The 12751-nt window shown below is 41.4% G+C and overlaps 1 protein-coding gene across 5 annotated transcripts in view; it reads right to left on the minus strand.

Annotated features, from left to right (window-relative positions):
- Positions 1 to 359: 359 nt before the first annotated feature.
- The window catches only part of PEX5L (peroxisomal biogenesis factor 5 like), a 152932-nt gene continuing 140540 nt past the window's right edge, over positions 360 to 12751 (minus strand). For all 5 annotated transcript variants that reach the window (XM_054580929.1, XM_054580932.1, XM_054580918.1 and 2 more), the window contains 6 exons: positions 10720 to 10863; positions 7582 to 7652; positions 5623 to 5820; positions 4813 to 4978; positions 4264 to 4421; positions 360 to 1019 (listed from right to left, as the gene is read on the minus strand). In XM_054580929.1, coding sequence (XP_054436904.1) covers positions 815 to 1019; positions 4264 to 4421; positions 4813 to 4978; positions 5623 to 5820; positions 7582 to 7652; positions 10720 to 10863 — 942 coding nt within the window. In that variant the 3' untranslated portion in view covers positions 360 to 814. The remainder of the gene's footprint in view (positions 1020 to 4263; positions 4422 to 4812; positions 4979 to 5622; positions 5821 to 7581; positions 7653 to 10719; positions 10864 to 12751) is intronic.

Genomic DNA, 12751 nt, shown 5'->3' on the forward strand with positions numbered 1-12751 from the left:
TATGTCATACCTGCTTTAAGAAAAACACTCTTCAAAACCCTACACTGTGAAAAAACTATTTTCAGGAATTTTTATTTTGGTCCATTGATCTAACAAGTCTGAGTTCTCAAACCTTTCACCCCCAAGTTAAAAATTGGAGCAACAAAACAGAACTCCAGCAAGGCATAAATAAGATATTATTAAAGTGCATATATACAGTCCCAAAAATGTTTTGATTGGGAACAGCAAAAATTTCTAGTGCAAAAACTGCTTTTGCCAGCAAAGCTCCTTCTCTGGAATCAAAAAGCTACAGTAGAAGTTAAAACTGGAATAGGTTTAAGCAATGCCTCTCTTTAGTTGAGTTAATATTTGTGCATGCGCCTTGGCCCAAACTATGTTCAGTCTTCTAAACGGGGGGACTTCAGGGGACAGTTCAGAAATAGTCAGAATTCCCTGATCCGAGGCAGTGCTTTCTCCAGGTGTCCCACCAGCAAGTTCCTTAGATGTGTCATCAGCCACAAGTGGGGACAAAAACCCAAAGATGTTTTGCGATAAGCTTGCAGCTTGTGAAAAGGGTATTCACATAGTTGCTTTATCTTGGTTTGTCTTGAGCCTCTTGAGTCTTCTTTCAAGCCTGACCTTGACTCTCTATATAACATTTTGTGCTTTGGATCTGAACAGAGACTGGGTGTTGTCTGTAGGAATTCCCTTGGGTTTTATCGCCACGGCATTTCAAACATCTGGTTTCACCTTTTTAGAATTAATAATAAAATAGGTTTGCATTTCTCAGTGATGTATACAGACAAGGGATTATTATTATTATTTTTCTGTTCCTTCAAGGATCCAGGTTGAAGGCTCTCAGGAGGACATCCAGGTCACCGAGGTTAGCCGCCTGGAAGAGTTCCGGTTGGTCCATCAGAGAAAGCGCGATTCTGAGGGCAGCCCAGATGTTCCCGGAGATGGCCGGGTGCGGCACTTGCTGCTGGTTCCGGCTCTTTCTCTGTAGACTGAGGGCAGTGAGAAAATTGCTGACTGCTTCTCTAAAAGGAGAGAAAAACAGGCTCTTAAAGATACTACAGATTTCAGAATCAGCAAACAAGACAATAATAATGGATTAAGTTGTTTTAGTCTTAGATCCTAAATCACCTTTCTGTGGTGTTTTGGATCATCAGATGAACAACTTTCTGATTCTCATGATTCTTACATGAAAAGTCATTGTTACGTGTAGTGAAATCAGAAAGAAAAAAGCAAAGCAACTTTTATTTTAGGAATGTCGTGTGGGAGAAAAAGAACAATGGCCAAACCATTGCTAACTCTTTAATGCATTCGCCCTTCCCCTACTGCAGGAATGATCTGAAGATGTAATCCATTTGCAGTTGTGGTTTATACAACTAGGGTTGAAAGGAAGCATCTGGCTTTACTCAGAAAGTAAGGGGTCTAACTAACCCTTCCTATTAGCGACAGAAATGTGAAAAGCAGCCCGGGTTCAGCAGAGCTTGTTATCAGAGCACCGAGGCTTGAACCCCTAGGTTTACAGTTGTGACTACATGAAACAGAGTTCGTTCTTGTATTATTTATTAATTATCGAATGATGAATTATTCGATTATTGTCCACATAAACAACTGTACACCTACTTTTGCCCCGCTCTGTATTACTGTCAAAGGGGATGAGATTTCTTTTTTCATTAAAAAGGGGCTCTCACTTTTGAAATGGTTAAGATTCATTGGTCTAAGCTCTACTCTGGAGCTCTGACTGACAAACGGGTAGCATTTTAAGCTACACCCAAGTTTCAGACCAACAATTTCCTCTCCTTGTCTCAACTGTATACAGTACTAGGGTAGGGCTTGCTTTTAACTCTTTAGAGAAAGCGTGAGATGACATACAGTGAGCGAGACAGCTCATACACTCACACCTACAGTTCTTGAGGGAGAGGTCCCGGACTCTGGTGGGTACTGAAGTATTTGTACCAGCTCCTGGCTCTCTTCTGAGTTGTATTTCTATTAAGGGTTGTTATTTCGTACACATATGTTTACACCTCAAGTTAAATTTATTTTCAGAATTCATTTAAGGTTTAGGTCTCATGTGGTCTCTTTTTTCAGGAAAAAATGCATGATGTTAACCACTGCACAAGATTTCCCATATCCAGTGCAACAATTTAAGACCCACCGAGCTTAGCCGAGATGTTCCAAAGTTGCTATTTGATCCAGATGGACAGATTTCGTCAAAAGGAATACAAGATGCACAGTTAAATTTGAATTTCATATAAACAACAAATGATTTTCAGTATAAGTATGCCCCATGCAATACTTGGAAAATACTTACCCTAAAAACATATTTACTGTTTATATGAAATTCGAATTGAATTGTGCATTTGCGCTTCATCCAGCAAACCTAACACTGACTTGCTTTGGTACAGGAGACTGCCTGCTTGAGGACAGAAAGTTCACACCACCACAGAGCTACCTGAGTCTACCTGTCACAGACCTTCAGGGCCTCCAGCAAATAGTTGCCCTGCTGAGGCTTATATCCGTGAATGCCAAGAAAGTGTTTCATTGGCCCCTCAAGTATGTTTTCTACACTAAAACAAGAAGTTAAGAAATTAAAGAGTTAAGTAGTTAACTGTGCTAAGAAGTTATAATTAAAAAAAAACTCATCCAGAAGCTTTGTTAAAGCCTCCTTTAATCGAGTTCAATATGCCAATATATATGCATGTAAATGGATGTATTGATTCACATCTCTCCTTGTTAGAAAACAAGACCTCAGGTGTTTCATAAAACATACCTAGAAAATAAGTGAATAAAAGGAGTAAAGATAAAATTGGGTTAGGGAAAGCAGACGAAGCCAAGAATGGAGTTAACATACAAAATGGACACTGTCAGGCGTTGGAGCCTGGTCCTGTCGGGTCCTCTGCACAGCTGATGCCAGTGAGGACCACAGCGTGCTGCCCGTTCCACGATGCTCACAAATAAACCAGTTGCTCAGGGGTCACTCACTTTTCCTGGTTTTGACCTGAGCAAGATCCTTTTGGAGAACAGAGTATAATCCAGTGATTAATGAATGTTCTGTCTAAAATCACTTTGTTATAAGTGAAGCAACTCGTTTCTAAGGCCTCAATATTTGCCAGCAGCGCAATGTCCAAATGCAGTTCAGAAACAGCAGTTCTTCAGATGTCAAAAGAATGCAATCCAGTTATGTAGCTCTTTGATGACGTCTCCAAATAATAAAAATGATGGTACTGATGCTGATGGCAGTAACACTCACACTCTCCTCCTGCCAGCACTGGGCATCTGCTCTGTGCCAGGCAATTACACTTAAGCTGCACAAGAACCCTTCCGGGTAGGCATTGCTTACCCCTCCTTTTTTTAAGCAGGTGAAGAAACTGAGGCTCCAAGTTATGTGTTCAGTGTCATAAACGAATAAATGGCAAAACTATGACTTGAACCCAAGTTTGTCTAATTCCAAAAGCCTGGCTCTTTCTGAGAATGAGAAAGGGTTTGCACTTTTTTTTTTTTTTGGCGGCGTTTAAAACTAACATTTAGTTCTTTTGTTTCTAGTAATGCAAGTAATTCCTGTTTACTTACAAAATTAAAAAAAAACAGAAAAAGAAAGAAGGAAAAAAATCACCCACACTTTGATTACACAAAAGAAACAAAGGACCTTTGTGGTCCCTATAGATGGGGTAAAGACACGAGAGGATATCGAGCTGAGTGATAATGATGAATCGTGAGAGGAGAGAGGCTTTATGTACCATAAACCCACCATTTAAAAATGTTTCCCTTAGAAATTTTTATTACTCTCTTTACTGGTAAATTAGGTTTAGAGGACCTGGATTCTTGGTGGAGCTCTGCCACAGACTGTCCCTGGACTCTTCTTAAGTCATTCTCCTGCCCCACCCACACTCCCAAAGTTTTCTTTTTGTTCCCTGGGAAATGGTTTGGACTATTTCAGTTTCTCAAAGAGCTGCTCTCGGGGAGGGGGTGTTAAAAGACTCAGACACTTATCCCAACGACCCGACTGAATCACAATTTCTAGAGGAGGGGCCTGGGCATCTACATTTCCTAAAATACTCATATGATTGCTGCTCTGTAGAGACTGAGACGCAGGAAAGCCAATTGTTCCTGCCTCAACGGGCCTTAGGATCTGAAGTTTCGAAGCTTAACCTTAACAGGAGGAGGACGATGCCTCCTAAAAAGGAGATGCTTTTAGCAGCAAACAACCTTCCAGGTTATCCGATCTCAGCCCTGAGCGGCGCTCTTGGCTCCCAGCTTGCTGCCATACTTCACCTGTAGGCGCCCAGGTTGATGCAGCTTATGCCCAGATTGTATCTGGATCGGATGAAGCCTGGCTGGATCTCCAGCGCTCGCGTGTAGGCCTCCACGGCTTCCTCGCTGCGGTCTCCATTGGCCAAGGTCGCCCCCAGACGGTTCCATAATGAATAGTCCTGATGAGGAAATGAGAGTGGTCTGGCAACCAGCACAAGCCACAATGACAGGATATTCTCACATTCCCCGCAGAAGCAGCACGATGGCTAAAAATTTACCCAGTGCTTGCAGACGGAGACTATGACGTGGTGAAGGACTCAAAAATCTTTGTGGACTACTTTGTGAAATGACTCTCATTCATCAGCTACCATTTGATGCTGTCAGGCAATTCATGTTTCTATTTTAGGTACTTAACTACTAACAGCCACAGTAGCATATTGTTAGTACTGATCCCTTTAAACCATTGGATGCAGGGAAATAAAGTGTAGCAAAAATGAACAAAGTGCATCCTGTGGGAAAAAAAAATCTTTTTTTAATAGATAACTTTTTGGTCTCTTGTTGAGCACTCACCTCTGGCCGAACAGTTAAGGCAGCGTTAAATGCATCAATTGCTCTGTTAAATTCTCCGCTCAGGTGGAACAGGACCCCCAGACCTGTCTGTAGATCTGGGTCGATCATATCTCCATTCTGGTGGGCAGCTTCCAGATATAATTCCTTCACTCCTTCCAGGACAGAGCTACCAGGGAAAAATTGGATTTGTAATCCAAATAGTATGAACATAAATGACTTAACTATTATGTTCTCTGTTCCAAGAGAACATTACAGAATTAAAAAATCTTGCTTAAAATATCTTAGCGTAATGAAAGGACGATTAATACTGCATGGTAAAAATACCTCCTGATCATTATGAAATATTTTGTCATAACAGATACAAAAAGGACAGTTCCAGTGACTTTCTGAGTGCCAGTGTAGAATACCCAAGGGCTGAGGGTCCCCAGGCCTCAGTGAGAAAGAGTGGAACATATTATGATTAATCGCTGATAGAAACAACATTCCAGAAGAAAGGACTTCCATTTTTCCTCACACCTATTTCTCAGGCTTTATAAAACTTGGCACATTGCTACTTATTATAATTTATTTTGGGTTGATTATATGTCCAAAGCATTTGGCTTTAAAGTATGGTACTCAGATAAATGTCTGTGAGTGCCCACGGCGTGGACCATGTGTCCAAAGGTTGGCTCTGATCTCAGCTCAGTCTTTTCAATCAGTGCTGCTCTTCTGGCAGCCACCTGGGAACGGGTGCTGGCGGGGCCTGAGGCCCGTGCATTACCGTTATACTGATTAATTGTGTATAAGGCTGTACTTAAAGGGGAAGGATACCTATCAACTGGAGACTTAGACATCCTCCGTGTGAGGCCTGGAGATCCCTTCTTGCTCTTCACAAGGTATTTGTACTTTGGATTTTGCTTAATCCAATTCTTCAGAGCTTCACAGGCATCCTGCTGATGGCCGGTGTTAGTGTAACTCACAGCCAAAGCCATCAAAGCTTTCAAGTTGTTGGGCTGCAATTCTAAGCACCTGAAAGAAGGGGTGGGGGGTGGGGGGAAGCCAATTTCAGTTTGTTTGGTTTTTTTTTCCGAAGCCAGAGTCTGAGCAGTTCTTTAGAAAATTTTAGGTTTTTATTAATTAAATGGCACAGAAGCATTGCTAAGTTTATGTTAAGCTCCTGGAGAATATCACATTTATTATCTACATGAAAACTGGGATCTAGGCATATATATTTTTCTTTTTTTATTGAATTTATTGGGGTGACGTTGGTTAATAAAATTATATAGGTTTCAGTTGTACAGTTCTATAACACGGTATCTGTATATTGTTTTGTGTGTTCACCACCCCAAGTCAAGTCTCCTTCCATCACCGTTTATCCCACCTGTACCCTCTCCTACCTCCCCCACCCCCCTTTCCCTCTGGTGATCACCATGCTGTTGTGTAAATTTAATCCCTTCACCTCTTTCACCCGGCCCCCCAGCCTCCCTCCCCTCGGACAGCTGTCAGTCTGTTCTCCGCGTCTATGAGGCTGTTTCAATTTTGTTTTGTTCATTGGATTCCACATATAAGTGATAGCATATTTATTTGTCTTTCTCTGACTGGCTTATTTCAGTCAGCATAAAGCTCTCCAGGTCCATCTAGGCACCTAAGCATATTTTTAAGAAAGTTAAAACACATCCTGATGCGTGTTAGGTTTGGTAATTTTAAGAAATGATTTTAAAACTATAGAAAATGTGGCTAATCCCTGCACATAATTTATTAGTAGTTAATCTAATGAGAAGTAGGGGATATCATTATTTCAATGCTGCTCTGCTATCACTGTATTACATACACCTTATCCGCTAAGCAAACTGACTTGAATTAAATTTGGGCCCCCGGAGATGAAAGATTAAACAGTGTTTCATAAAGGAGAGGGGAATCCCGTGTTTCTGGACTATTGATGTGGGTTTACAGGAGGCCCAGGCTTCAGCCACTCCCCCTCTTGCTATTCCGCTGGCCTCTAGCAAGGGCTTTTCAAACTTTGATGTGCATGGTAACCTTCTGGGGTCTGGTAAATGCAGACCCTGCAACCGAGGGCCTGGGGTGGGCCCGAGGCAGTGCAGGTCTCACAGGCTCCCAGGTGATGACGATGCTGGTCGCCCCTGGGTAAGACTTGGAGTATCAAATCTTAGGTGGTAGCTATATCCGTGCTTTAGGAAGCAGTTTTATAAATAAGGAGGAGTAGAGAAAGTGGAAGCCTCTTTGGTAGGGGCTGTTTTTTTTCCCCCCTCAGGGTTTACATAGGGGCTCCAATCAAATATGGTGTGAAGCTACAGCCACCCCATGGAGCCCAGAGCTTTAGTCAGGGGCTCAGGGGCGATACTTGCAGCTTGCTGAAAATCTCTTGGGAGGCGCTCTGTAGACACCAGGAGCTAAAATTGCATTGAGATTATTTCGAGTATGTATTTTTTTTTTTCTGACGTAAACTTTCAGATGCTTCAGAAAGACAGGAACTTAAAATGAACTATTTATAGAATGAGTCTATTTCATGACTGCTTTTTAGCATAGACTCTTCCGTGCAGACGAAGGTCAATTGATTTGTAAATGGCCAAATACTGTGATTTAGGAACATTATTTCTTCATAAGTTCTTGTTTTTCAGAGCTAAGTGTAAGTCATATGCAGCATCTCAGCACTTATTCTGGCCAAATTCTTTGCAATATATTTAAAGGTCAAAAGATAAATCGGAAACAAGAGGCGGTCCATTAACAAGCGTCCACCAGTCCCGTGATTTTGCACTTAGCTTCATCTACCTCTGGAGGGCGACAATAGCTGCTTGCTCATTTTCATTCTCTGCCTGGGTTATCCCGAGGAACTGCCATGCCTACAAAAAACAACTGATGTCAACGTTGCAAGAGGAAGCAGAATCACTCCTGTGCAGTAGTTGGTTTGTTTACCTGCAACAGAGCCCTCTATGCAGAGCAGCTTGTCTCAGATGTGAGAGTCTTGTAAAAGGAAAAAAAATACTACATTCATTTCTTCATTCAGACTCTTTTGTGACATCTGGGTCAAGATCCTCCATCTTTATTTACAAACTCCCGGTGTTTATTCTTTACCGTGACCCATGGGAACATCTGAGTTTCTGAGATATTAGGTATCTTAAAACAGTAAGATGAAAATATGCATTTGTGAGGAAAAAAGGTAAAAAAATAGCCCAGAAACATAGCTAAATAGTCTGAATTTTACAATAAGAAATCTCAAGATGCACAAAACAGAATCAACTTGTAAAAGTGAAAGTCAAGCTGTTATTAAAGAGGTGACAGGAAATTTAGGAAGTAGGGAAAACAAAACGAAGCCCCTTACAAATGTGTACGCTGCCCTAACACCGGGTGGGGCAAAAGTAGGTTTACAATGTTGAGTATGTGACCTACAGAGTTTGTTCTTGTGTTATTGTTTTGGTATTATTTTCCATATGAACAACTATAAACCTAGTTTTGCCCCACCCTGTATAATTGCTGTTAAAATGCATAAAATAGGAAATGCAAAATAGTATATATAATTTTAAAGCCTACACTTACACTTTATATTGCATCATAAGCACTTTTTTCTGGTTTCACGAAATTTCCCTACCTATAATTTTTACTTTAAATTTTGTTGAATGGGCACTGCATTATTTACTCAACCAGTTCCCTTATTGCTCTGAGGCTGTTTCCAATCCCGTGCTATTGTAAATATGTGACGAATGTCTTCAAGCAGATAGTTTTTTTATATCTAGAATGACATTTTTTAATACAAAAAAATTCCTACTTACGTACTTATTAGAACGATAATTCTCACATCATTACAAGAGCAATGCACATCAAAAACTCCTCTCATTATCCACATTGTCCTCAGAGTTGCTAGGGGTAGGGGTGCACCTGAGTCTTAGGGATTTAAAAGGCTTGGGCAGTGCTTAACTCTCCCACCTTTGAGAATCAGTGCAATGGATATTTTGAAACAAACTATGAAAACACATAGAGCGCCTTAACGTGCTATAAAATTGAATCAGCTTTTTCCCTTTTGGGTAATTATTACACACACCATACAAACTCATAAAAGTACTAATTATTCCCCCCTCCCCCGAATATCAGTGATTCTTTTAAATCTTGCAAATGTACACACAGCCGCCTTTATTTTTATTTCACTCTCTGTTCATGGAATGCTTCTTAAGAAAAGACCGACGAAGCAGCCTTTCTCTGAGGGCCTCTTCCTGAGCTGTGGGCATCACGCCATTTTCATTGCCCACAGGTCGTCTGTCATCTTAGCATTGGGGTCCACACAGAGTCAAAGCCCTGGGTCCCGCTGTAGGATCCATTGTAACAAAGTGTCCGAATTTTCTCATTCATTAATCTGGGATAATAACATATACTTTTTAAAAACCTCCCAGAGCTGTTGTGTCAAATGATATAACATACGTGAAAACAGCATTTAGAAATGTGAGATGGCATTGTTATTTGTGTGTGTGAGGGGGTGGGGTGGCCTGTATGTTTCTATTAATGCAATGATTTTCTCTTTTACAATGATTCAAGTTTTTTTTTTTTTTTTTTAATTCTAATACTTTGGTTCAGCTCTCAGTTCAACCACATTTCACTGTCAATATTTTGACTAACAAGATACCAGGGGCTTTAGCGATCAGTGTACTTGTTCTTTTGACACAAACTAACCGAAAGCAGTAATAAAGGCTAAATGCTGATGTGCCAGACACTGGACTGAGCACTTTATTTGTATGAACTAATTTAACCCTTACAAAACCCAATGAGAAAGTTATTATAATTGTGCTTTCCACTTTACATGTGAGGAAACGGAAGCTTAGGGAGTTTAAATGACTTGTTCCAGACCACACGGCTCGCAGCTAACCAGCAGCGCAGCAAACCCACCCAGGACGGCAGACCAGAAGCTTAACTGTGATTCTATGCTGCCTTCTCAGCGCCATACATACTCCATCCTAAAATTCTCTAATTCCTTTGGAAATATCCCTTTTGCTTTCTGAAAATCACAAACTACAGAAGAAGACTTCAGACCTACCACTATCTTACGACGGGCTTTCACAGGTTTGGAAGTGTAGCGGACCAAGGCAGGGGTGCAGAAGCCTCTTTCATGGTCTCCCAGCCTCATTTCCAAACACCCTTCCCACCTCAGAGAAATAGGTTTTATAACAGGCTCTTTCCTAGCGGTTCCTCTTATGGCTTTCAGGATGAAGTTCAAACGTTTGCCTAACTCTTCTTGCCTCCAGTCCTGCCGTTCTCTACTTCCCTCTTCCCCCAGACCCAATGTTTCAGGTCTCTCTGCTCAGCCAGGAACCACTCCCTCAAAACAACAATTCAGCTCCTCTGCTGTCTTTGATCAATCCTCTGTCCTTGAAAACTCAGCTTCGGACTCTCTGGTAGTGGAAGGCTGAGTCAGTGGCCTTGCTCTCTGCTCTCCTAGCCTTTGGTACATATGCATTTATGACACTGCACTGATTCCTTTACTTGTCCCTCCAGACAGACCACTAAACGTGTCCTTTCATTGGTTCCATTTTCCAGCTCTTCATTGTTCTAAGCCAGTGTGTGGCACAAGTCCTGGGTCGTAACGTGTGTTCAGTGGATGCAGAGTGAATAAATCAATGGTGACATACGCTGTGGCTCTAGACTGGGACCAGACCGCCCACTGCCCCCTGCAAACTGCTGCTGAGCTTCCAGGTAGGCAATTTTGGTTTTTCATTTCCTGTCCCCGCCTTTTGTTTTTGGGCACCATAGATAGCTACTGCAGATTTGGTTAGGAAACGGGTCGTATCACTCTAAACCAGGTTAACTCCTTTGAGAACCATGACTGGATGAAACTCCCACTCAGTAGAGCTCTGTGTCCCCTCTGTCCCTCAGTAGCACATGCAGCCACATTCTGAGCCCCGTAGGATGAAAGGGAAATGACACCTCCGCATCTCCAGGGTCCTGAAGAATTGCCGCCTCCATGAACAGGATGGTGACCGGGAGGTCCCCTTCCTTCAGCCGTTTCAAGCCTTCTTCAAACGCACCGGGCCAGTCCTTGAATGGGTTTTCGGTGTGGAAGTAGTAGCCCTACAACAGAGAAGGGCCAACACAGACCCGCTCATTTATCTCGTCATTCTTACATTCAGTAAGTTCTTTCTGAATTGTAATTAAATTAACTTAATTTATTTAAATTAATATATTAATTGCAATTAAATTTCTTTTAAAATTTTTAATAAATGTTTTTATCATGGTGAAATTCTATTTTATATACATAACATACAATTATCCCTTTACATTTCCGTTCCTGGGGGACTGAGGACTGGGCGGAGGGGGCAAAGGAAGGGGCATGGGGGCATCTGTAATAGTGTCAGCATCGGAAAAAATGCAGTTACTGTTTTCCCCTTATTATGAATGGATATTTTAATTGTATAAATTTTAGATTTTGTTATTGAATAATATAAAAAGAAACAAAGGACACCCTAAATATGATCACTGCTAATATTGTGGAGTTTGTTTTCCTTCTGATTTTTCTTTTGTTCATTTTGTTTTAGCCATTCCCTGTCTGCCCCGCCCCCCCAAGATTTTGAAAATACTGGGCTTCTGCACGTATCTTAGCTTTGTGCTGCCACCCACTCCCCTGCAGTGACGATGCTGTGTGCTGCACATCTCCTTACGTGCTGCGGCCTGTTAGGGGGCTGCAAACCATTGCACTATCTAAGCTATTGTCTGCTTTCCCACGCCTCAAACCAGCGTTTGCCCCAGTGGAGGCTATATCGCCCACATAGAATGTGTATTCTAAAGTTATAGATCTTCTTTTATTGTAAAAATTTAACAATTGCAGATTGTACCAATAATCTTCTAGCAGTTTTCTATGACTATATAAATTAAACAAATAAGCTCATACTATATGTGCAGTTTTGCAGCCTAAGTTCCACTTAGTTTTAGTTATTATAATTATTTATATTATGTTAAAATTTATTTAATCAGATCCCTATTGATGGACTTTCAGATTACTTTCATTTTTTTTTTCATAGATAAAGATACAGTAAAAGCCTCATGCTCAAATCTTTGTCTGCATTGATTGTTACTTTAAGGTAGACTTCTGGAGGGATTTATTAGACTAAAAGCTATGAACTATTTTGAGGCCCTTGATAAGTGTAGTTGAATTGTTTTTGAGAAGGTATGTACTACTTTAAACTCTCATGAGTAATACCTGAGAGATCTTATTTTTTGCAACATTAGCTAGCATAGATTATCGTAAAATCTTTCTAATGTGATAGATACAATTAAGCTAGTCTGTTGAGGATGCTACTGAGGTTTTAAAATAGATCGAATGGAGACCTTCATAAAGACAAAAGCCCTTATCAAAAGCCGCCGAGCCTGTGCATCGGCGCTGGGACGTGGGGGCGAGCAGCGCAGGGCCCCGCCCAGCCCCAGGGGCAGGGACGTAGCTCGGAGTCCGGTGGTCGGAGTCCGTGTCCTTACTTAGTTCTGTGTTTGTTTTTGTTTTTTCCTTTAAAGACAGTTATTTCTAAGGACATGGTTGTTCTGGCCTACTGAGAGGCACCGAATACTGGGAAGAGAAAGGCATTTTGATAACTATGTAGATTAGATTATCCAGAACTAAATATTATTGAGACTTCCTCCACAAAAACCATAATACAGGAATAAACCGTATATGATAACCCCTTCCCAGTGTACAAAAGTTCTACATCTCTTTCAAGTCATTTAAACTTATTTCTCAAGGTTTCCCCCTCTTCCCCAAACTGTTTTTGAAAGTGTAAATCCAAGGGCAACGGGGACTTCATGGGTTATTTGGCTGGTCGTTCGCCGCGCTCTTTTGCTGGGGCACATGTCAAGGAAATAGCTCTGAGGAATCCTCTTGGGACTTGGTCTGGTTGTGGGAAGCCTATCTTTTCCACTGAGTCTCTTCGCTAGCTGTATAATGACCACCTGTGCAACACAGCCCTAAGCC

Source organism: Pteronotus mesoamericanus, unplaced genomic scaffold, assembly GCF_021234165.1.
Source record: "Pteronotus mesoamericanus isolate MK-2021 breed Mesoamerican mustached bat unplaced genomic scaffold, CSHL_Meso_final contig_116, whole genome shotgun sequence".
NCBI lineage: Eukaryota > Metazoa > Chordata > Mammalia > Chiroptera > Mormoopidae > Pteronotus > Pteronotus mesoamericanus.